The sequence below is a fragment of the Alligator mississippiensis genome, chromosome 2 (assembly GCF_030867095.1).
Source record: "Alligator mississippiensis isolate rAllMis1 chromosome 2, rAllMis1, whole genome shotgun sequence".
NCBI lineage: Eukaryota > Metazoa > Chordata > Crocodylia > Alligatoridae > Alligator > Alligator mississippiensis.
In genome coordinates this window covers 296,550,114-296,576,323 of record NC_081825.1, presented here as the reverse complement: position 1 = coordinate 296,576,323, position 26,210 = coordinate 296,550,114, and the positions used below count along the sequence as shown (strand labels likewise).

At 45.2% G+C, this 26,210-nt stretch overlaps 1 protein-coding gene and 1 long non-coding RNA gene across 4 annotated transcripts in view; one reads left to right on the top strand and one right to left on the bottom strand.

Moving 5' to 3' along the window:
* The window catches only part of LOC109281272 (uncharacterized), a 46,791-nt gene that overhangs the window by 18,731 nt on the left and 1,850 nt on the right, over positions 1–26,210 (top strand). The window lies entirely within an intron of this gene.
* LRRC9 (leucine rich repeat containing 9) overlaps positions 11,663–26,210 on the bottom strand; it is a 75,937-nt gene continuing 61,389 nt past the window's right edge. The window contains exons 31-32 of one of the 2 annotated variants that reach the window (XM_059723367.1): positions 24,788–24,962; positions 11,663–20,585 (exon numbers count right to left, since the gene is read on the bottom strand). In XM_059723367.1, the coding sequence (XP_059579350.1) occupies positions 20,546–20,585; positions 24,788–24,962 (215 nt within the window). In that variant the 3' untranslated portion in view covers positions 11,663–20,545. Of the gene's footprint in view, positions 20,586–24,749; positions 24,963–26,210 lie in introns of those variants that run through there. The other variant, XM_059723368.1, reaches the window with a different exon arrangement.

Below are 26,210 nucleotides of genomic sequence, written 5' to 3'. Positions count from 1 at the left end.
TCCTGAAACAGGCCCTGTATACTGAACTAACTGACAGATACCACTCCAGAGGTGGGCAGAAGAGATGCAAGGACACTCTGAAGGCCAATCTGAAGAAATGTGAGATTAACATCAGTACCTGGGGGACTCAAGCACTGAATCATCCCTATGTGGTGCCATGATGTACAACAGGGCATTGATCATTTTGACCAAACTCACCTCATTATGGAGGTGGATAGACGAGAGAGACCAAGGGAAAGAGCTGTGACCTGACATCACCAGGATCTACTCTTTTCTTCTGTAACGATTTGCCACATCTGCAGTTGAACATCTGGCTCTCAGATTGGCCTCCTCAGTCGTCTACAGACTCACTGACTTCCATATTTCGTGGAAGACTGTCACCCTCCTATCGACGGGCTGCTGCTGCTGAAGACAATGGGACTCAGAGGTTTTCATTTTCCCCAGTTCTGCTGCTCTCCAACATGTCTGTCAAAGTGGGGAAGCTAAGGGGTGCCTAAATAGTGATTCACTCTTCTTACTATTGCTATCAGACAAGTACGGTGTATTGTAACACCGATTTCCTTGTGGTGGCAGCCATCCTGCCGCTTGTCAGCCTTCTAGGAAGAACCTAGCAATAAAACACATGGTGAATTCCTGGTGTTGTTGTTCAATTCATGTGTCATGTGGTAGGGTAGAGGAAAAAACCCATATAATTAGTTTAAAGGAAGACGCAATCTTTTGATCTTACTTTCCTATGTTCCTTCTCCACAGGTGACTGGTAGGGGGGGCATGTGCCCCTCTAAGATTGGCCCCTGACTCAACCCTGCCCAGGATGGGGCAGTTTTTTTGCCACGCAGGCCGGTAGCATGTTGGGGGGGGGGGGGGGCACTAATATGTGGCACAGAAGTATAGGAGTGGATATGGGGCTTTTGGCCTGCCCCCAGGCCCAGCCACCAATTGTGCCCCCCCAGACTCAGGAGGCACCAGTCACCCCTGTCCTTATCACTGAATTATTAGGGCTGTATGCCCCCAATCACTCCTACAATGTGGTGATTTCAAAATTGAGACAAAAACCTTACAGGGGTATAGGTTTCGTAGTTTCAACATGGCTATAGCCATGTTGGTCTAAGGACATAGGCAGACCAGATATAAACCTTGCAGTTCTGGGCTGTTTCTACACTCCACCTCTCTGTGCCTTAATTTCCCTTTCCTCTCCTGTGGAATAGGTATAATACTCTCCAGGGGTGAGGCTTACAATTTGCAAAACGGATTTGATGTCATTCAATTAAAACTGTGATGCGAGTCCCACTTTGCCACTATAGTAACAAAACGTTACCTTTGTTAACAAACCTGTGTAACAAAAACTTCATCGTTCTTAAAAGCAACAGATAATTACAGGTTGAGAGAGGTTTGCAAAATTCAATAAATGACAAGGAAATCACAGTGGGTCTGAACATTTTCTCCCAGAAAAATGTGTGGTAATCTCAACCAAAAAAAAAGTGCGCACAAGCTAAGCCAAGGAGCTAGAGCTAACACTTTCTATGATGACACTCCTTTTCACGGACTTGTCTGCAGGAGGAAGGATCTTTTGACAGGCCTAAGGCTCAGATGGGAGTTTTAATTAGAGGAAACTGCAGACTTTTAAGAGGGGGAAGGGTGAGGAGCGGAGCCCGTTGCTATAGGATTACCGTTAATTACCATAATAGATTGTCCTCATTAGGGATGTTTGGAGGCAGGGATGAAGCCTATCTTCACTCACTGCTTTTTCAGCTGTCTTGTGGTGCCCTCTTGAGGACAGAAAATCACAAAACGGAGAACAAACCGTATTCGCAGCTCTTAACTGTTTCCCTTGCTTGCCTGCGTGCTGAATTCAAAACCGCAGTTCCTGCGATACACTGTTTGAAAATCATTGCTGACTCCTTAAAGAAAAGTCCCACGTAACAGATGAAGAACTGAAACCTGAATCAGCAAATCACGTTGGTGCCGCCATTCACGGTTTCTCATGTATCAGGCTAGAAAAATCTCTTGTATCTCAATGGGATTTCCTATGCATTCCCAGTTCCAGAAACGAAGACATCCTTTCAAAGAAAACTAAGGTCATTCATGTATAACTTTCCCTTACTTCTAAGGATTGAATGTGAAAGCCAAGTTAGGAAACACTTCTTAACAGTACCCCACTGCCCAAACAGGAAAGCAGTCTCTAGGTCAGTTGTAGATGAACTGTGTTGATAACCATCATACACCAGTTGTGTAGGCTGGTTATACTGCTTCCGATACCTGAACTTATTGTTTAGAGCTACATAGCACTCTACGGGGGCATCTTTACATACATGGCACTGCATTGTGTCCTGCAGAGTTACTATATCAGGTGCTAGGTCAAACTTTCTGTCTCCAGAAGATAAGGACCCACAAGGCCAGCAATACACAAATCCTTCACAATCCAACACAAAATCTTTGGTGCAACTGCAGCAGCACTTGCAAATATTCAGTATTGGGTTATGGGTAGTGGTTAAAATAGGTGATGTGTTCATGGGGAAAGTAGGCGAGTGAGCTCTGTGTCCTTCCTGGCTCTTTCAAAGTCAGGTCTCTGGTTTTGATTACTATTGCCACACTTCTCTGAGGGAGTGCAAGAGGTTAGCTTCCCTTATAATAGCCATGGTTAGCCCCTTGTTCTGGAAACCATCTTTTATCACAGACAACCCCTTCATATATTATCTGCTCTTGAATCCAGGTTTGGGGAACGGGGCCAACCCCAGAAATATCTGGAGTTCTTGGAGCTCATGAAATCAGTGAGTTTTGTTTTAGGTTGGGGTAGAGGCTGGAGACTGCAGTGGAAGAGCTGGAGTAATGATCTTTGACTAATGAGCAATGAAGATCATGGGTGCATGTTGAGTTATCTCGGCTACAGCTCATATTGTTGATTCTGGACTGTTATTGCCATGAATGTGATACTTTGTACGGGCAGAGGAGTCAGCTAGGCTGGCCTCACATCTCTCTTTCTAAGAGATCCTACAATAAAACAGGGCAATTTTTCACTGTTCCCATTCAGTGATTACATAGGGCTTTTGGGAAGCTTATGAGAAAGTATGTTTGAAGCACACTACAAATACCAGTTTCCATATTCCCATCTCTTCTTACCAAGAAAAGTTGGAGATGACACATAGAGGGTAGAGGAGACGTCATCCCTTATATCCGTATCCCCAAAGGGAGTAGGACGTTACTTATCATTTACCATTTTTTACTAAGGTCTTTAGACTGAGTCTTGCCGGCCTTCCAGCTGCTTCTAGATATGCAGACACTAGCAATTGCCGAAAGTCTATCAATACACTGATCAAAGTAGAGAATTTGGTGATACCGTTCTGTTCTCTTCTTTCGGATGCTGATCTTACCATGGCTATCCAGGTGCTTGTCCCCTCCAGGCTGGGTTGCTGCAGCGTGCTCTCCATGGAGCTATACTTTCACGCCATTTGGAAACTGCAACAAGGACAGAGCCTTTAGTCTTCACTTCTCCCAGCTGCTGTCCCAGAGCCCAGACCCGATGATCAGCAAGACTTCTCCTCCCCTTGCAGTCTTCTGGGGAGGAAACACTAGCTTCCAGCTCATTTGCAGGATAGGAGGGTTTGCTTTTTAATGCCTTTTAGGCCAGAGAGACCTGGTTTTTTAAAACATCTCTGCTTCTAGAGGATTTGGGATGGGCCTGGTTGGGAATCAGTATAAGCAAATGTTGGGCAAGTGTCCAAGGCAGACAACACTAATCCCCCACAAATAGCTGCTCCTTGAAATTTAAGGCACCAGCCCCACTTGTCTGAAAAGGGGCAAAATGGCCTAACGAGTAAAAAGGTGTTGATAAAGCCTGGGTTCCCTGTGACAACATGACAGTTCACGTGGTTTAGGAGTGGTGCCACGCTGACCCTGGCTTATTCTTCTTGTAACCACCGCGATTAGAAATCCAGGTTGCGAACTCTGCGGGGCAGGGGCCACGGTTTTGTTGTGTGTCTGTGCAGTGCCTAGCACAACGGGGCCCTGCTCCACAAGCGGCGCTCCTCCATGTTGCAGTCATTCAAATAAAAAAATTAAGACCAGTAATAAGCCCTGGCAAGGCAATCACAGTCACAAAAGAACAGGAGAGACAGAAAATGCATCTTCTGTCTGTGCGGAGCACGGCCCTTTGCAGCCTGGGAGCTGGAAAACCAGGGGTGCAGCCCACGGACCTGTCAGCCGCTGAGTAAACCTGGCAAACCTGGGACCCACACCAGCGCTCTTCGCTGTTTCTCTGATCCCAGGCGTTGCAAAAGATGGTGTGCTCGAAGGAACGGAGCCCAACTCTAATCAAACGCACAGAGAGAAAATAACAGAGGGAGAGTCTGTCCGTCCCGCTCTGCTCCCAATCAGTGCCCCTCCCTCCCCCCCGTGAGCCGGTGGCCGAGCAGGGCTGGTAACTTCCTTTTGTCGGCATCGACCAATCACGCCTGGCTCGCGTGTCCTCATCGTTCTAGAATGTCCCGGCTTGTTAACCCAGCAAATCGGTGACTTTTCTGGGGCTCTCAAGGCCTCCCGCCAGGGTCGCCACGCTGTAAACACGGCCCTTTCTTCCAATCTGTTGCCAACGTTAGCGGAATTCCTCAAGCACGTTACGCAAGAGGATGAGTTGGCTTTTCCATTTTTTTTTAACCTGAATCAATTGACAGTATCAGCCTCTGCGTCACGTTTAATCCTATATCCAGGACAGCGCTGCTTTCTTCACAGGCCAAAGCAGTGTCCCTAACTCCCCCCATACCCATCATCACCCCACCACCTTCTCTCCTTTGATACACAACGTATTTAATGAGGTTTCCTTGTATGCATGTGTAAGACAAGGCGCTGTTTTCCCTATGCTGACTGGGGGGAAAAAACCTTGTCTTATATTTGAGTAGATATGGTAGTTCCCACTGTCTTTAATACAGATCCTTGTATTCCCAAATAAGGGTACAAGATCTTACAGTCCTTGCTATAACAGATGGCAACCTTGGACCTTATGAAGTATCTAGCATCCTGCTTTTTTCCTAGTAGCCACCTCTCTCCTCCGTGGTCCCCAGCATACTTGGCCAGGAATCTCGGGGGGAGATTTTTGGCTTTCTTCCAGTTGACATGCTTTGAACTGAAATAATTAACGTTTAAAGGAATGATTTTGGTGTGACATGAAACCAAATGGTGTGACATGCAACAACATTAATGTTGTGCTTCATATGGAGTGTATGAACTAGTCATGAAATGCAGGACTCTGGGAATTTTTTAAGATGGACTACTTTCCTTGAGTAGGCGAAAGAGCAACTTACACTAAAAAGCACTAAAGTTTATACACACAAACAGTCTCGTTGAAGTCAAATGGCATGGACTGATGTGAATAATGTTATAGATTCATAGACTGTAAGGCCGGAAGGGATCTGGGAAGATCATCAGGTCCAGCCCCCTGCACCAAGCCGGAAAGATAACGGGGGTGTGCTTAAATGGTTGCCAGATTGGGGTCTCAGAGGCAAAGGAGTCGGGAACATAAATAATAGCTTTGCCTTCTCTCTCATAGAGCAGAGCCAAAAAATAATGAGACCGTGTGAATAAAGAACAAACATAATAATCAAGCTCGAAACCTTTCTAGAAAATTAGCACCTTTTTCATAATAGTAATGGCTGCTGCGAAAATGGTACAAAATATTAACTGTCAGGTTATAAGCACCCTGCCTTAATCAACATGCCTCAAGTACCACTGATGTGTCCTCAAAGCTGTTGCTTAAATACTATTTAAGGTCAATTAAATAAACAAAAATGGTTCAAGCCTAATAACAGAAAAGACATAACTAGCATAAAGACCTGTAATGGTCAAATGATTTGGTGTTTAGCCCTTCTTGATATAAGACAGAGCAGTTTAAAATGTTGGAACTCTTGAAGGTGATTTTGAAGATGGAGAAGTGACTGCACTGCACAAACAGCAATCAGAGACAATTAAGAGAACTGGGACAAGTGCCTCATTCTCTCTGCGGACTGCATGGGAAATTATACTTTACATTGCCGTCTCGTTGCATTTAAAATACGGCCCCCAGCTAAGTCACTTTTCAAGACCAACTCCAATCAAAAGATATTGCTTAAAATCTTCCTATTACGGTAGAAGTGAAAGGAGTGATTGTCTATGCTGATGAGCCTAGAAGATTGTCTTGGAAAGAATTTGACGGTTTTGTCTACCAGGCCCATTATAATGTTATTACCGCCCCTGAAGAAGGCTGACAAGGCCTGAATGAGTGTTGTGGCGGCTTAAGAAAGCACTCCCCTGCTGCAGATTTTGTACAGCTTCTGTAAACAGCGTTCCCTGCCATAGGGAGGGTTGTTTTTTTTCCAAGCTTACTCTTCGGATGAGTCTTGGATTGTGGGAACAGATTGGCGAAAACTTTAGCAAGGTACAGAAAATAGATCCAACATAAAGGCTGAAATCAGGGCTTCTTACGATGCGTTCTGAGTCTCTGCTGTACAACTGCAGCCAGTTAAAATCTTGTGAAGAGCGAGCTAACTATTCGTGAGCAATATTTTCTACTAGAAGGCGGTAGTCAGCACAGAACATTTTTTGCATCTGATTCACGAGCAAATATATTGATGTGCTGCAGCTGCATAATGCCAGGGATCTTTTTTTTTTTTTTTGCAAATGCAGGAGTATAATCTGCCGTCAGACCTCTCGCACCTGCCCGGAATCGAGGCTTTTAACAACACTCCACAGTGCCGAAATAGGGCCCTTCATTTCTGCTTAGGTGATCACATACAGATTGAAGGGCTTAATTTTTAATTCCAGACTATACTGGCTTGCATATCATCTACGTAATAACATAGTGCTCGTTCATGTGTACGCTGGTGTGAATGAGGACAGGCCATACACAAGATGAAAATCCTACCCCGTCACTACTCAAACAAACGCTCCCTTTGACAACACAGAGAGCAGCCGCGCTGCCCACCTCACTAAAGTAGATCAGAAGATCATTTTGGACCCACGACACCCGTTGGAAAATGCCAGCTTTTAGTCTTCACTTGATTTTTGCCTACAGGAAAAAAATATTAGAGCAATTTTTCTGTTGCAAAGAACTCAGAAATCCCACAACAGGTCCGAAGGCTTTCAACACTGTGGAGTCCAATCTGAAAGCGCTGGGTTTCTCCGGCAAATCATGTTTGCACATCTAAGAGTGCAAAGATTGTTTGGCACCCCACAGCACACCTGAAAGGATCTCAAGGCACCCCAGGGTGCTGCGACACCTTGCTTGAGAAGGACTGATCTAGATGTCAGAGTTACCGCGACATGGCCCATGAGCCCTGAGGAAGGGGAAGTGCTTGCTTGCTCTTTCCCAGGAGTCTGCAACCAGATGCAGCAAGTCTCAGGCTGGAAATGGATGCAACCGTTATGCCTCCATAACGAGTTTTATGGCAGCACAAAGAGAAAGCAAAAAGATGTCCATGCCCATTGTCATGCTGCAAATGCCTTTGTTTCTGGCAGTGACAACAGATAGTTACAATTAGCAGGATTTAGTTGGCCTAAGAAAAGATATCACCTCTGCCCAAAGACTTCACCTGCCTTTTATAATCAGTGCTGCTTTTGTGGGGCGGACGTCTGTTTGCTTTTTGGTGGGAGAACATGAGCAGCCTAGAGCCGCCTGCACCTTCCAGCCGCTCCAGGCAGACGCTGCCAGGGCAGAGGGACCTGGTCCTGCATGTCCCTACATTTCCCGCAGGATTGGGCCCTCTCTGTAAGTGGGGAATACGTCACCCATTGTCCTGCATGATCAACAGAAGGAACGACGGGTGCGGTGTTTCACCCAAAGAAGCAGATCAGCTTCATTTGGCCACTTTTATATACGTCTGCAGCATGGTCCTTGCTCCCCCTTTTTTCTAGCTTGCAGGGAAGTACTGTGAACAGCACTGCCTATGGCTGCTTACTTTCCCCTCCACTTTAGCAGGCTGGTACCATGGCTGGCTGGCAAGTGGTGCTTTTTGCAAGGGGTGCACCGCGAAGCTCAGGGGATGCACATGCACCAGCGTGCACCCGCTATGTGTCACCAATGTCAAAGACATCGATCTTTAGTGAGCGGGACGGTAGAATGAAGGACTTGGAGGCCCCAGGACATGGAGCTGAGGCTCCAGCGCTGGTCCACACACTCCTGGCAAGTTGTGCTGATTTCTAGGGGACTATCTGTGGGACGTGGTCCTGGGGATGACCGTACACTGCATCCAACCGGAAGGCCTGGAGGCAACATGGTGGAGCTACTCATGGCAGGGCAGCTCCTATGAAATACCACAATTGTGCAACCTCTGGAGTAAGGTGCCTCAAAACCCTAGCTCCCACTGTCTTGTGGGTACTCCTTGATTGGAGAAAGGCTAAGGGGCATCATCCTGACAGAAATGCACCCTCGCTGAGGCATTAGGCAGTCCGCAGCTGTTCTTATCTGTTGCTGGCTGCAGCTTCGGCCAGCCATCGAGGCACTGAACATCTGGACTTGGTCTGGCTTTTGGATTCTGTGTAAAGGGGAGCTGGCAGGTCTTGGGCAGCCTCCGCTCCTCCATATTCTTGCCTAGGCGTACACGGCGAGGGTCTTGGTGTGATGGTTGCAGGACTCCTACAAGGAGATTCATCAGGCACCTGACTAGACTCTCATGCACACACCATGATCCAGAGGATCAACAGGTGCCTGGTACCTGTGCAGCAAAGTATTACGCATCAGGACAAATGGTGGCAGGCCTGGGCTTGATGTCTGTTAAGAACTGGGGTCTGGGCATTTGGGGAAAGTCACCTGATACACAGGTAACGTCCAGGGACCGGGTTCCCAGGAAGCCAGGAGTCCAATGCTGGAGTCCTGCGGGAACCAGCAGCTGGTGCCGGAGCAGGATGAGCCAGAGTCCAAACTGGAATCAGGAGCCCAAGCCAAGTCAGGGTCTGCTGGAGCCAGGCCCAGATTCAGGTATGCCAAGGCTCAGAGCTGGAGTCAGTTTACCAGGAATCAGGGCCAGAGATCCAAGAAGTAAAGTAAGGAATCAGAGGAAGTAAATACCTAACTCTCTGCCCAGGCAGGACACTGCGGACCAGGCCTAGGGTTTAAGGGCTGGAGCAGGTGGGACGTGCTGCCTTGGCCTCAAAGTATTGGCTGCCCTGATTGCCCTGCTAAGACCAGCTGGGCCAGGGCACTGATCTGGGCTTGCCGCAGGTGACGCGTTTCTCTACAGCCTCAGGAGACAATCTGCCCTGATCCTGTGCTTGGGACCAGGGCTCTGATCTGGCCTCATTATGACATCCCACGTTTTGAAAACCACTTAGCAAAAAATCTATTTTTAAAAAATCCTTGAATTATTATTGCTGGTTCGAATGAAGTCAACAGGATTTTTGTCATTGGCTTCAATGGAATCCAGATGTATCCCCTAATGTTATACAAAGATACAGCTGCTCTTAATGTTTCATATGTACCCCAAATCTGTAAGTCTTGAATGGAATGATCGTATAGGTATCAAATGGATGTAGAAATGAAAAGATCCTGTCTTCAACTGCAGATCCACAGTTTGCTCTGTCTATACCTGCCTCAGGGACCAGTGGGAGCAAAGATGCCAACAGAATTTGGCAATCTATGTTGGAAAGAAATGCCAGGACTGAGGTGGGATTTCAGCAGAAGAAATGGCTTTCAGTTATTCACATTATCTGCTCAAAGCCCCAAGTCTTCAGTACCCGCACAGTAGGACAAAGGCCTGACTGATCTGAGAGCTGGTGCCAACCCATCCATGTAGCAGGACAGATCATTAAGCATCCAGCAGAAACAAGTGTGGGTTTTGAAGGCAGCATTCCCAGCAGAGGGTCTCTGTACTGGGGGAAGTCAGGGAGTGAACGAAGCATGGATAGGAATGGTGAAACTTGGGTCTTCTTGTTAACGGTCATGTTGCTGGAGGTGGCTTCATACACACAAAATGAGGGCAATCATAAAAGGGATTTTCCTTTGAGTCCTGGCAAGAGCGGAGAGTGAAAACATCTGCGTGGCCACAGAGATCCCATGTGCTTCTGCAGAACTTCCTTCCTGGCTGGCGTGTGGAAGGGCAGCCCCTTTTATTACCGCACTCCTGCTGACTCCAGCGTCATGTGCATCAGCATCCCCTCGCTGAAAAACGGTGGCAGGGAACTTTGAACTAAAGCTTGTTTGATGAACTTTAGTTCAAAGTATCAGGGATGCTGATACATGTGATGATCGGGCACTTCTAATTAGCGCAGCTCACTAATTAATGTGCCCCCCTGGGCCTCCTGAAGCACGTGTAAAAACGCCCTATGATTCTATGATCTTCCCAAAGGAAATAGTTTGAAGTTAGCCAGTGCCCTACATTTAAATTACATTTAATTGTCAATGCAACGTGAAGATCTGCAAGGCAAGCTGTTCTTCTAAAGAGACATCAACGATCTGCACAATAAAATGAATTTAAATGATCCACTCCACAAATCAGGGGACGATAATAAATCAGAAATCTTTCCCATTCGAGCCTCTCGTTGTGGGTTAGCTGTAGCTGGAAGCTGTTACCATGGGAGAACTCATTCGTGTCATTTGTCAGCGGTCCACCCGTCTGCTTGCAGCAATAAATGTCATTACCGAACCTGACCCATCTTTACCTTGATTCTTGCTGGTTACAAAAGAGAGGCTAAGTTTAGTGTCTATGGAGCTGCAACTATATTCTCACCCCTACACATCAACAGATCAGCGCTGAGGAATATCGGTGGGTCCATATAGGAAGCTGGCGCTGTAATGTTTCAGGGTCTATCTCATTTTGACACATGCAGCACATTAACCTCAAAGCCTAATAAATCAGCACCTTTCATGGACACTAACAGGCAATTTAAGAGTTTTTTTTCTTTTTTCAATCTAGGTTCCAAGGGTGACCTCTCTACTAATGTATGAGCCGACAGCTCTTGCTGTGTCTGTAATACATCATCTCAGTGCCTTTCTGTACCTCTTAATTTTGCAATTAGATGGGCGGGCAACGGCACTTTAAGGGTTTCTTCTACAGGTGATGCTTAAAGAGGCTATAATAACTAGCATATGCAGAAAGGGAATTAAAGAAAAAAGGAAATACATTGGAAGACCATTAAACATATGAAACTGCCAACAGGCATGATTACATTTATTGTTCAGGAGGAAACGGGGTCTTCCTGAATGCATGAATTTGGCCCTATCATGAAAGGACTGGACGCTGCATATGGCCTGTCCCCACTAACAGGCAGAAGCTAAAAACAACTATCTCACCCCAACATTAAGGCAATGTAGTTATGAAGTGAGCAAGGGGGGAATAGATCAAAGATCTCTCCGCCTTGTTATGTTATTCGCCCCCTCGAAAGAAACAAGGCAATCCACGTGCACAAGAATTAGAAGAATTAACGCAGGACTTAGGTTGCGTTGCAGACTAAACACGTTCCTGTTAAGCAGAAGTGCACCATATGCTCTCCAATACCTAGACACAAAGAGGCGCCACCTTCACCCCATTTTCCTATGGAGCTGGAGGACACATTGGTGGGTTTGGGGCAGAGCTGTAAAGCCCTTAAATACTTTTTGGTTGTGGTTGCAATAACTCACATGACCCAGTCGCCTCTTTTTGAACATCAGTTGCTTTGCTAGGTTTTTGTTTTGGAGGAGAAAGTAAGACGAACAACAAAATGCTGAAGGTGGGAGGGAGATTTAATGTAAAGAAGATTTAGGGGAGTTAAGTCTTCCTCTTTCCCGCAGTCCAATGACATGCCTCCTGGAGCAGCTACCAGGCGAACCGCCACCGTGGGACGGCACGTCTTGTAATCCGGTTGTCGGTCTCTCTCCATGAGACAGTCTCCAAGTAGATGAGTTTTGAATCTCCTTAGAATTAAGAAGGGTTTGGCAACCAAATTAATTGTTTTGGAAAAAATCCTCCTTTATGGATCACAAAGAGGATAAAAAGGGGGGAAACGTATCCTCTGTCAAGGTTAGTCAGATGTTCTTTTGGAGTGACCATGATTTCCTCTTTAATTCCTCTCCTTGTTGACATTCCCGTTAAAAGACTAATGAGCACTATGTTTGCTGCCTTAATGCTACTCAACCTTGTGTACATTACGAAATCTTTGCATTAAGCAGCCAAATGGGTTGAAATCCTAATATAAGGCAGACATTAAAAACAATTGCACTCCCCTGTAGGCAGGCATAAAAGCACCATATAAATTGATACACTACAGTACAAGTGATAATAATTGCCAGTACACTGTACTGTAATTTGTTTTAAAGAGGCGATTGGACCCAGACAACTGAGAGCATGCATCATACTGGCTCAGCAGAGCTGAATTATTTTGCCTTTGGATTTTTAATGTTTCTGTACTTACCCCTTTAGCAGCAAGGTTGAGATACTTTGGAAAAATGTACAATATGTATTATTAATGCCCTGTTTAAATAATAGTAGGCGATTAAGCAATCAGTGGGTAATCATTTCCCAGGTGTATATCTATTTATGTATTTTGTGGATACACGATGTATTCTTGCAGGGGCTACATTACTTAATTATCCAATGCTTTTAAAGTGATTTGGTAAAAATAGGTGCCCCAGAGAAGGTATTATTATTTCAGAGGCTGCATAAAGGAAGCTGTGGTAAAGAGACTAGTGCTAATAATGCTTTAATACATAAAGCCAGGAGACAATTCTTTACATGGCAAATTAAACAGTGAAATATGTCAATTTTGACTCGAGTTCTATCCCCCTAAACTACCCTACATTCATTTGCTCTGGCTTTAAATCCCTCCATTCTAGTGTTCTCCAGCCTCCGTTATAGAATTGCAGCTTGCTTTTCACCTATCTCCTAACAGTTTAACATAGATGTCTGGGTCCAGTCCATTGTTCCAATTGTATATAGTTTAAAAAGCTCTGCAGTATTTTACTCTTTCCATTGTATCGTGGCTTCCCTGAGTGCTCTGCTCGCTGCATTTCACTTGTACTGGCTCTGTTTTCTAAACCCATTTATGCCTTTTTCTCCTCTACACACTTGTTCATTGGGGAGCTTAAATTGACTTCTCTCCATTCTGTTTCCTTAACTAAAAATGCACCATTAAGGTTGATTGAAGTCTTTTGAAAACACTTCATAAAAAATGAAAGGCCATAAGAAATTAGGCTACCAGTGTTTGCAAATACCTGTTTTCAGCCAAATTGATGGGAAGGAATAAGAAAGAATTGAAAACTTACAGGCATATATCAATAGCGTTTTATGCTACCTATTTTGTGAGAATTGGAAAAACACGTCTAAAGCATATTGGGGAATAAAATATTAAGACATTTCAACAAAATGTGCCAAAATGTAGCTTTTTGTCACTTAAGACCTTTAGCCCCTGAACACAAGGAACAGTTTTGAAGAGACAGAGAGAACTAGCAGATATTTGGATCATACTGTTATTATTTTAGTAGCTTTCCAGTTTTAGAATTAAATAATTATTCCCAAAATATTCTTCTTCAACTACTGCTATTGCCCTTGTAGCTGTAAATAATTTTTAAAACGCACAACAACATACTTCTCAGGTCTGAAGGATGTACTAAAGAGTCTGCTTTCAAATAGAGGAAAATTGTTAGGTTAAACAGTGAAACTTTAAGGCTTTTTCCAGCACAAACACTTCTGTGCAATGGCTGAAGACATCAGGCATGTCTAACACTTGTATATGGACAATTAATTAACAAAGACACTTTGTTTTTCAAACGAACCAACACAAGGAAATTCTGGACAGCACACATCTGTCAGGGAAACTTGTATGGGCATATGGACATGCATCTCACTTTAAAAAGAGAATTAGCATAAGGGTTTCACACAAAAGTGAAAAACAAGTGCTTCAAAATCCAAAGTGATGTGATCGAAGATGGCAGCCAACTTGTCAAAGCAGCCAAGATCTCCCTCTCTGAACACGAGACATTCCAGCTGTTTCCAAACATCCCCAATGTTGCTATTTCTTAGTAGTAAAAAAATTAGAAATTCCCTAACAGAACAATCCTTGGCTTTTAGATTACTCACGATACCTTTCTTTTTCAACCAACTACATTTTAAGCCCAGTAGGTTTTATCTGCTAGCTCTGTTAACTGTGGGATTTTTAAAAATGTTAGAAAGATTTCTATGCATTCACATGGACAATAACTCCACCATGCTGAAAGACCTTAAATGTCAGGGGGAAAAAATTCTCAAAAATTAGCATAACATAGGCTTTGTAAAAAACCAAAAACCTAGTTTCTTCCATCACAAAATCTTAAAATGTAATAAATATAGATATCTATATAGATATCTATATATGGAGATATATAGACATGTTAACCCGAGTTAAACAGACAAAATAACATGAGTTAAAATTTTTAAGGCTAAATTAACGAGGACCAAACACCGTGGTGTGTACCAACGCTCATATAGCTCATTCTCTCTCTCTATATATATTGAAGTCTTTTGAAAACACTTCATAAAAAATGAAAAGCCATAAGAAATTAGGCTGACAGTGTTGCCTATATATATTTATATATATATCTATAGATAGATAGATATAGATAACTATATATATTATATTTTAAGATTTTGTGGTGGAAGGGGATCTCTCTCTCTATATATATATGTACATGTATATGTACGCAAGTATATGTATGTGTGCGTGTGTGTGTGTATATATATAATACCAGCTTTTAGGTCTGTTCAGTGGAAACCCTTGCCATGGCAATATAGCATTGCCTTTAGCAATGCAATTCATTTTAATTTGTGTTTTATTTTAATTTTATTTTATAATAGAACAAGATAACTGCCAGACTTAAACTACCCTATTATTTTATGGAATAGCGTGAACTCAAATTGCAGCTCGCTCCCTTTAAGAATTCTCCCTTTAATGGAGAAAAAGAGCAGCAAGATCAACAAGAAAAGTAGCTAAGTACGCGGGGGTCATTCAGAAGCGATGAGTTCTATAGCAGACGTACAAGAAAAACCTGTCAGTTTCCATCCCATTAAACAAGCTAAGAGCCGCGTGTGCGACTCGCCGGGATTACCAGCCATCCCCTACTAAGAAGTGCACCAGCCCCTGATCACAGGGAGCTATAAATTATTCAGTTCCTTTTATGCAAATAATATTTCATAGAAAGCTGGGAGATCCGTAATGGGAGGAAGAGTAACATCCATTTAGAAGAATTAAATGCTGGATGAAATGAATGACACTTTACAGGCAAAACCTATTGAAGATGGCACAGTTCCGGTACCTTTTTAAACGGGTCTGTGCACACAGATGCCAAGTTTGTTGAGGGGGATTTTTTACTGTCGACGCTACACAGGTAGAGAGAATGAAGCAGTAGCCCATGATTCCTACTTTCACAGACGTGCTCAAGGGGATCACAGAGTTGCAGGCACTGCAGAGTCCAGCTTCATTTCTTTTTCACAGATTTCATAGATATTAGGGCTGGAAGGGACCTCGTAAGATCATCGGGTCCAGCTCCCTGCCCAAGGGGCAGGAAGTCAGCTGGGGTCAAAGGATCCCAGCAAGATATATGTCCAAGTGTTTCTTAAAAGAGTGCAGAGCAGGTGCTTGCACCACCTCTGGGGGGAGTCTATTCCAAGCCTTGGGGGCTCGAACAGTAAAGAAGTTTTTTCTTATGTCCAGCCTAAAACAGTCTTCCAGGAGTTTGTGACTGGTTCTTGTCATTCCTTGCAGTGCTCTGGTGAACAGATGTTCCCCCAGATCCTGATGCACACCCCTGATGTACTTATAGGCTACCACCAGATTGCCCCTGAGCCTGCGCTTCTCCAAGCTGAAAAGCCCCATGGTTCGCAGCCTCTCTTCATAAGGCCTGTTCTCTTGTCCTCTGATCATGTGTGTGGCTCTCCTCTGGATTCTTTCAAACATCTCCACGTCCTTCCTAAATTGCGGAGCCCAAAGTTGGATGCAGTACTCCAGCTGGGGCCTCACCAAGGCCATATACAGCAGGAGGATGACATCCTTGCTTGAGATGCATCAGTAGATGCAAGTCAGAGTTTGGTTTGCTTTGCTGGCTGTGGTGTCACATTGGTGGCTCATGTTCATCTTGTGGTCAGTCATGACCCCCAAGTCTCTTTCGATCATGGTGCTAGCAAGTGTAGCACTGCCAAGTTTGTAAGTGTGACAAGGGTCTTTATTCCCGAGGTGGAGCACCTTGCATTTCTCTGTACTGAATGCCATCGGGTTTTCATCTGCCCACCTTGCAAGCCTATCGAGGTTGGCCTGGATCACCAGCCTACTCTCAAGTGTGGACAATCTTTCCCAAAGTTTGGTGTCATCAGTGAACTTGGCCAGTCCGCTTTTGACACCAGTGTCCAGATAATTTATGAATACATTAAAGAGTACAGGTCCAAGAACAGAGCCTTGGGGGATGCCACTAGTCACCGAGTGCCATGTTGTTTCGGTTCGGTCACCTACCACTCTCTGGGTCTGACCTTGGAGCCAGTTCTCCAGCCATCGGACTGTGGAGTAGTCGAGGCTGCACTTGCCCAATTTTTCCATGAGGACATCATGGGACACCAGGTCAAAGGCTTTTTTAAAGTCCAAATATATGATGTCATGTGAATGCTTCTAAAATGCCTGGTTGTAAAGCAGGGTTGGGCAATTATTTGGGCTGGAGGGCCGCTTAAGGAGATTTGGTGAGCTCTAGAGGGCTGGAGGGCTGGGGGTGCTAACCTTGGCATTGGCCCCCTATCACAGATGTTTTCACCATCTAGCCTAGTGCAGAGTGGTGGGGGCAGCCTAGGGAGATGCCGATTTATCCTATCTAGCCCCAGGCCCATCCATCCTGCACCCATCGCCGGGGTGCTGGATGAAGCGGGTGGGCAGGTATCATCTCTGTGGAGACCGGTGTAGGAGCAACATCCAGGAGCAGGCTGGCTGGGAAGGGGATTGCAGGGTGGTGACAGTGTGGAGCTGTGATCTGCTCCACGTTCATCTTTGTGACGGGCGCCAGTTCCACGGGGAATCGCAGGGCAGGGAACTGACACCTGCTGCAGGGACAGGCAGGAAGTGGAACGTTGCTCTGCTCAAGGCCCTGACCCTGTGCTGTCACTGCCCTGAGATCCTGGCCCTGGCTGCGGCTACCACCTGTCTATCCCACTCTCAGACGTGCTCCCTGCCTGCCTGCAGCCCCAGCCAAGCACACCCTGCCCACAAGACTCCATCAGGCACCCCTCACAGGGATGAGGGGTGAATGGGTTGGGGTGCCTGGGCAGTGGGGCTGAGGGCTGGCAGTGGCGGCAGTGGGACATGCACCTGCTCTCAGGCAGCAGGGTGTCAGGGGCTGCCAGGAAGCCAAGTCCAGCTGTTGTGCCACTCCTGCCCCACTGCCCAGCCCCACGGACTACAGCTCCCGGCGTGCTCAAGAACCAAGCATGGGGACAGAGCAGGCTGCGCCAGGTGGCACCTGTGTGTCCAGGGGGCAGTGGGACTGGCCACATGCACCACAGCCCGGGCTGCCCCCTGCACCTGGGTCGGCTGGGGGAAAGGGACCTGCAGGCTGGATATGGCCCACAGGCCGTATTTTGTCCACCCCTGCTGTAAAGGATGTTTTGAACAATGCATGGAGACTTTTTGACCCAAGATCCACTCTTTCATATCTTAGGCTGCTTTCCTGTTAACTTTGATGGACATAGAGGGTCAAAAATGAATCTCTGATGTAATGTTACGGGAACGTACTGGGCCAAATTCACCTTTGGCATTTGTAGGTGCAACTCCATTTCTTTCAGTGGAATGTAGCCTATTTAATGCAATGAATGATACACGGATGGCAAAGACATACCAAGGCTGCTGTCAGATACCCTTCCAACAGCATGGGCTAGTAGGTGTGTTTAGAAAACTGGGGGGGCATCCAGACAAGGAACTGAGTGCATCTCTGCTGTCACCCTCTAAATCCATGTCTGGGCTCTTTCACTGGAGTTTATCCCTTTTCTAAAAACCAGTAACCTAATTAAAGAGAGCCCTTGCTGTAGCTTGTTTGCCTGTCTGGGCCCAGTCTAAGATCAGTCAAGGGGACAGGTATTGTTCACCACTGGTGCTGCTCCACTCTTCGTCACAACAGTAAGAGCAACAGCTAGTCACACTTACACAAAACCAGATAGCAAAGGAGGGGCAGGAGACGGGGACGTCTGTCTGTCCATGGGCTGAGATAATGGTGTGAGATGTTCCCAGTTCTACTCTGGCTTCGCACTAAAGCAGGGAAGTATCAGGACACTTCATTTTCAATTTTGCTGCTCTCGCGTGGCCTCGGTTTATCAGTGTTACGACTAATGTTTTCAAATAGTTGGGGTGCACAGAGAGTGCCGGTGACAAGTATTAACAAGCATCAGAACTTTTTTTTTGGTGGGAGGTAAATTTAAAAAAGATTAACACACATTTCCCTGCTAGAAATCAAATTGCCTCAGATTGACAGACGTAGTTTTAGGTCCCTGAGGGCAGTCAGCTGCCTTATGACTCAGTGCATTTGTCGTGTAAAAGCCCTTGGGATGTCACTGCACTGGATGCTATGTTGCTTCTATCTTTGATCAACATGAGCTACCCTGTCATTCACAAAGGAAGGAAATATTTTGTTAATAAAATGAGACTGAACAGCGGATCGATGGAATCCAGCTAATACCCAAAAAACAGCCTGATGTTTTCCTTCCAGAGCTCTATGCTGCTAGAAGAAAAATAAATTGGAAATAGGCAGAATTTAAAAGATGGAGGTGTAAAAATCTATGCAAGGCAGAGAGAAATGGAGCAAACTCAACAGAACTGAAGCCAGAGCAGCTGCATTTCTAATTGGATCAAGCTGGGCATTAACTGCTTTATGTAAAGAAAAACTGCTCACCTGGCACCGGAGGTTTCTGAACAGAATGCATGTACCTGTCCAGCCACTGCATAGTCTGCTGAGCGTGCTAGGTCTAGGTGTGCACGGTTGTGCATCCACAGGGCAGAGAGAGAGCCAAAAATGCCCAGGGACATGGCTATGGAACTGCCACTTAGAAGCACAGAGGGGAACAGACTGCCACCCCCAGTGTCCCCGTTTCAGACACACATTTCCCCTTCTTCTCCTCTGTGTTGTCTGCATCACGTCCTACTCTACACTGCAAGCTCTGAGTCCCATCCTAAGTGGGTATTGACCATCCATGGGTGAGCTGCTGGTGGAGAAATCAACCCTATTGATTGCACAGCAGTCAGCCAGTGCCTTCAGAGTGGCAAGACTCAGGCCTAGGGCTTTCACAGGGAGCTGTCTCACTCCAAATAACTGCTGAAGTGAATGGAGCTACTCCAGATTTCCATAGATGTGCATGAGAGCAGCATCTGCTCCAACAAGCCGCCAGCAGACAGGCTGCAGGAAATTCACAGTGCAACAAAGACACCTCGTGGCTGTTCTGTGAACTGCTCACATCACCACCACACAGAACAAAGAAAACAACCCAAAAATGTGCCCCACATAAACAGGAATGCTGCCACCCTGTGCAGCAGCTATTGCTGAGTATCCATCGGTACATCTGCTGCAAAGTGTAAGAAACCCCGTTGTCCTCTTACAAATCCACAGTGCTTACAAGGGAAAAATACAAATGTATTAACTGAATGGCTGATTTCATGTTAAAAAGATACTCAGTTGACAACTATTAGAGGTGGATTACCAAAATATTAAGAGACTCCAATTTTAAGACAATCCACTAATTTTTTAGCAGCCATATAATTGGGGCCCAACATGAAAAATGTACATCATGCACATTACATAAAGCTTGGGATGAACAGCTCGTTTTATTCCATTAGAACAAGTATCCTAAAGTCTTTTAATAAAGCCTTCTAATGCTTAATTTGTAACCTGGTCACTTATTCAGATGACTTTTTAAATAGCCATGCAGCTAGTCTTATTAAAGTAGATCAGTAGTTTACTGGCATTTTGGCATTTATCCTGGTGATACTCTGTGGTATCTTAAATGTTTGTTATAAAAAAATACAGTACAATCCTACTCTAGGAATATCCTGTGGGATTTTAATTGTTGTCACTGAATACTTCTAAAAAATAAAAATGTAAGAAGCAGGTCTAATGGGGATATGAAAATTACAGGTCATATTCTGGCTTCAGAAATACTTGAGTGACCTCTATTGACTTCAGTGGCCACGCGTGTGAGCATGTGTATGTGAAAAGGTTGCTGTGGATAAAAAAACCCAAATGTGTACTATAATGAAGTGGCAGTTTCCATAATACGCCCCCCTCCCGGCATATTTTCAGGGCAGTGGATGTAGGTGGGAGTTTTTCCTGTGTAAGAATGTAGCTACTTACACACTGACATTTTTCTTCCCTATCTACCTTTGCGAGATGACACACCGAGTTCAGTAAAACTGAAGAGTAATTAACTCACACTGTGCAGAATGCAAGGAGTTCATTCACATTTTTCACACCATTTGTTATGAGCTTTTATACCACGACTGTGAACCTAAGAAGAATGGACTAAATTACCCCTGGTGTAGCTCCCCTGTAGTTTGTGAAGGAACACGAAGGAAGAAGCTGGCACGTTATTTCACTCGTGCTCATTATTCCTACAGAAAGTTACATTCGGGTTTGCCTGGAGGGGCTATTGGCGGGCCTCCTGCAAGAAAGAAGCATTGCGAAGTCAAACCACACAGACACTCACTTAGACCAGTATCAGCAATAAGCCACGTATTTTAGAGCAAGATAATAAAGCAAATAATTGGCTGTTCATTTGTATTAGACACTCAGCAGGTGACTACTATGTTATCCTAGATGCAAAAAACTCCAGGCTTGCTGGCCCTTGGGTAGCATCTTTCTGGGCATATTTGTGTATGAAATTGTTAGTAATTAAGGAAATTCCTAAAGAAATTCCCAGAACAAAAATAAATAGATAAATATGAAGTTACGGTCAAGAGTAAATATGAGTAATTTAAATGTAAAATGCGTTAGAGATGCTATGACTACCCTCAAGACAAGCCCAGGAAATTCAGGTTTGATTTCTATCAGATCACAGCCTGTTGAGGTACAAAAAAATAAAAAAAGCATGGTTCAGACTCCTAAACAGCTTTAAATCTGACCAACAGTGATGCCACAAGGGAAAAGGTATGAAAAACAGGTCTAATTTACTTGTACACATGAGATGACAAACAGTCTGTTGTCCTGTTGCTGTTGTGTGATGTCAGGCATGAGCTAAGGTCCTAGGGGTGCCTTCACTCCATGTGTGATACTTTAATAGGGTTGGATTTCTTTGAAGTGTAACGTTCAGTGTAAGGCTCCTGCTTTTTCACACTCGGCTTTGTATTAGCATGAGATCCTGCACAGGATCTGGAAGAGAGCTCAGGAAGAGGGAGGCATGTAAAGGGAGGCCAGCTTTCCTGGTAATGCAGGATCCCTCCTCCAACAGCTCACAAACAGCTTATTCTCAGTTTCCCTCCCTAGGCTCCCTGGGCCTGTTGTGCAAATCGACCAGCCGCAGTCCCCAAGTAGTGTGTGCTGCTGTAAGGGAAACACTGTTCTGGTCTACACAGAAAATAAGTGCACCTTCCAGATCAGTAGCATCCCAGACGTTACGGAGCATGAGTGAAGTTCAACCCCGCAGGGAAGGGCAGCCTATACGCTGCAGTGACTCACATCCCACGTAGCTCAGGGCTTTTCCGCTGACTCTTTGTGTCTGGAATCGGCATGTGACAATGGAACTGACTGGGGAAGTCAAGGCTTGCACAAGAGGTCCTGAGTTAATGCACCCTGGGCCACAGGATGCATTAAGCTAGTCAGCACTGAATCGTTCCGGGAACACCGAGCCTCTGCGCAGAGGAACCAGCAGCTTGGCTGTCAGGATCATGCTTCTGGCTGTGGTGGTGCCTGTGGTCAGATGAAAAACCTGCACCAGAGCTGCACTGAACAACTGGAGACAGAGGCCATTGCTTCCCCAGGGGAACTGGCCCATTGGAGCTAGGTTATTGTGTCAGCCCATCACACAGGATGAGTCTTATCACAGCTTTGGATTGGTCCATCTCATCTGGGTAAACTTCAAAAGAGGTCTGCCCAACAATGCAGGAGACAAGAAATGTGCTTCCCACCATAAAGAAAAGGGCGTGGGGAGGAAAGAAACTTGTTTTGCATGAATCCAGCTGGCAGAGTTCTTATTTCTGTTCATTACTTTATTGCTACCGGGGTTCTGCTATTAGTAGTATCACTTGTTAGGGCACCTAATCAGTAGGGTGACCACATTATTTTTAAGGAAATCTGGGATGGGGGTATGAGTGGGGATGGGGGGTCATGTGCACGTGCACGTCTCCCACTGCCCCAGGGCTTCCACTTCCGCTTCCCTGCACAAATGCACACACATACCTGTGGAAGGCGGCAGCATGGAGTGCGTTCACACACAAGGGCGCTAAACTTGCCCAGCCCCAACCCCGTGGCTCCCAGGAGCCCTGATGATGGAGTGGGGCAGGGTAGGACAGCACAGAGGCCCACGGCCAGGCTCCATCCCTGGTGTGCAGGGGCAGGACTCGGCTGGGAGCAGCCCTGTGCGGTGCTCCCTGGGCTCCACCAGCCTGTGCTACGCAGCTACACAGCACCTCTCCCCTGCCACCAGCAGCTGCCCAGGGACACCACGCACAGCCCAGGCCCCAGCAGCCACAGCAAGCAGATTAAAATACAAGCCAAAGCAATGCATTAACGGTGGCTAAGTTTACCACGCCATGCTAGGGAAAAATGGCAGCAAGAAACCAGGGTCTAACTTCAGTTCAGGTCTCTAGCATAGCTTTGTCTTCCCATTACAGGCTAGACTTGTCAAAAGCTTTGTCTATGCTAGAGATGTAGGGCCAGACGCTCTTCTCTTAGGTGCTAAGTGATTTCTACCTTGCTCAAGTCCCTGAAAAATCATTAATGTACCTTTCTTGCTAGCTGTTTTGCCAGACAGCACAGGGACTGCAGCACACGCATGTGGGCTAGGGGCCTATACACTCTGACAGAGGGTCCCTGTAAAAACATCTCATCTTGTTTGCTTTGGAGATGGTTGATGACAGCAAATTCCACCAGCTAGTTTTGCTTTGTGTGTAAAATATGGATTTTTAAGAGTGCTGCTTTTAACTGAATGCTGGTAGACGTCTCCTGGCTCTTGGGTTCATGAAGAGGAAAAGGCCTTCTGTGCATCACTCATTTTTATATTTTATGCCTTGGCCACTTCTCTTCCCTTCTCTAAATGTTGGTAACCATTCCACACCCCTAAACAATTTTTCAGCATCTCTAGATTCTTCTTTTTGTTATATTTCTGAGATGGAGCAAACAGCTCGATTGTGCTATTGAAGGTGAAAGACTTATCCAATGTATACAGTGGCAGGACAACATTTTTGGCATTATTTTCTAAGCCACACTTTACACTTCCTCATACTTGGTTTGCTCTTTTGATTGGCATTATGGCTTGTGTGAGAGCAGGAAAAAATGTCACCCTTTATTTTCATTTTTATAGTAAAAATGAACCAGGATGTGTAATAATGTTGGTAAATAAAAAGTCCTAAAGTTTTCTTTAGGTGCCCGCTGTTTCAGTTTTTGCTGTATGTCAGATACAATGACAAGAAATAGATTTTTAGTTGTCTCAGAATTCTGGAGTCTTCAGATAAGAAAAATGCTCTGTTGGAGCTCAGTCCTAAAAATACTAACCACCGAATACAGGACTTATTTTAATGTGCAAAGAGCACATCAGAGTGACGCTGTAGCTGTGATGGTCCAGAAATTGTGTGGGGGCAAGGATTTCTTAGGGTGATATTTTTTACTGGACCGACCGTGTAGCTGGGATAAAGTTAGACAAGCTTCCAAATGCAAGACATTCTTCACCAGATCTCACTGAGGCCTGATGAAGAAAAACTTGCGTTTGAAAACTTGTCTAACTTTATCCCAACTATACAGTTGGTCCAACAGCAACCAAAGGTGTCCAATAGCAACCAATAGCACCAAAGGTGATGCCACCCTGAGGTCTCTTCCCCATGTGCAGGTAAATGCATGATTTGATCTAATGCATGATCCAAAATGATTGCGCTTCCTGCCATGACACACATGCGTGGCAGGAGACACGACTGTGGGATCACGCATTAGATCCAACTTCACCTTATTGCCAGTGGAGGGGGAGTCTGATCCTGGGCTCCCTCTGCATTGGTAAGAAGCAGGCTCCCACAGCTGGAAGTCCCCTTTGCTGAGGGGGCTCCCAGTTGCGGGGTCAATGTGGAGCCAGGACCAAGAGTCCCATGCCTGACTTTTTAAGGCAGGATACCTAATTTACATCTTTAGCCAGTCTAAATTTATTGCACACTTAACAAGGTAACTGCACAATAGATAGAATATGTAGAAAGGGCCTAAGACATCTTTTCTTCTTTCATTGTATCATCATTTTTTAAAATTACTAAATGAAAGTTCTCAACTCTGAAGTGAAGAAAATCAAGGAAAGCTAGGAATAGCTACAGAACAAAATAACTGGACCTCTGGGATAGCTGCTTACACTTTAACTGGTTTTCAGGACATAAACTAATGAGTTTGAGTCGTTATTTTAGTACTAACATTTGTATATGAATCCTTTTCTGTCTTTCTAGTTACCTTGGGAGTCCTTTCAAAGGAAAGAGAGAGAACAAAATCTCCAGCAGAGGCTGGCAAAATGTGCTGTTTTAGTGATGGGACAAAAAGTTAAGAGGGGAAAAAAAACTTAGTAGCCCTGAAAAGATAACACAGTAGGAATTCCCTGCATGTATATTGAAGGAAGGAGGAATGGAAGCGTTGTACTCGTGGACACAGGAAACACCTGTTTATTGCTGATAAAACTCTCACCTGCCCTCGTTTTCCTTGCCGCTCTGGTGTGCTGGTGCAGATCGAGACGTACCGCTCTGATACGTCAGATGGCTTAGGAGATTAGCAGCTGCTCCTCTGATTTGCCTGAGAGCTATTTCTGGGTGGGCACTTCGAGGATTATTTGTCGCCATTCCTGGGTTCTTAGATTTCTTAGCTGAAGCACAAAATGTATATGGATGCACTAATCATAAAAGCAGGGCTCCAGCTGCATCCCCTGCAAACGCACTCACCTCTGTCTGTACCACCCAAGAATTCTACCCATTCCTCTCCCCTACAGGCTGCTGGAGACAATTCTCCAACTTTCCTAATGCTTGCTGATATGCATAACAAGAACTCTGCAGTTCAAGTCATCTCTTCCCTTTCCAGTTTTTGGTATAGTTAAACATGCCATTCATACATTAATATTAACACCCACTGTTTCTAGAATAAAAAAAAAAGCTTCAGAAATAGGTTAATCTGTATGGGAAATACTTCAAACTGAACAGAAGTTCCAAAAGCAGGAAAAATATTGCTGAAAATTGATACAAGCTGAGGGAAAATGCTAACTTTTTTTTCCTTTGCAAATCCTTGAGCTTCACTACAATCCTCTTTACAGAGTTTAAAAGTATATATAATCATTTCAAAACAGCTAATTAGAAAGGAACTGCTGCAATCCTCATTTTTTTTAAGGTAAGAGAATTGCTAGAGGTTCCGGATCAATTTAAAAGGTAGCAGTGGCAAGTTAAAGTGCCCTTTTACAATTATTCTATTTACCATGAATTTGCAAGAGAGGTGTAACAACATTTTGGCACCCTGGGTGGTGTGGGGTGGGAGTAAGTGCTTATGTCCTCACACAGGAGCTACTGCTGCCTCAACGCAAGCTTCCCAAACAGGGGATGCTGCTGGTGCTTTGCTTGCCCCCCACCCCCTCTCCAAGTTACACTACTGATGTGCAAAGTAATGTCAAGTATTAGAAAATACATAAACCAATATGAACATGAGCCACCAATGCGATGCTGTAGCTGGCAGAGTGATTCAAACACTGGCATGCATCTACTGATGCATCTCGAGCAAGACTAAGTATGTCAATCTACCGCTCTATTTGCCCTTGCTGAGACTACAGCTGGAGTACTGCGTCCAGTCCTGGGCGCCGCACTTCAGGAAGGATGTGGAGAAGCTTGAGAGAGTCCAAAGGAGGTCTGGAGAGCAGGTCATATGAGGAGAGGCTGAAAGACTTGGGACTGTTCAGCCTGGAGAAGAGAAGACTCAGAGGGCTTGGTGGCAGCCCATATTAGGGGCGTACATCAGGGCCTGGGGGAACATCTGTTCACCAAGGCCCCCTATGGGAAGACAAGAAACAATAGGCACAAACTAATTGAAGATCGCTTCAATATAAGGAAAAACTTCTTTACAAGTCGAATGC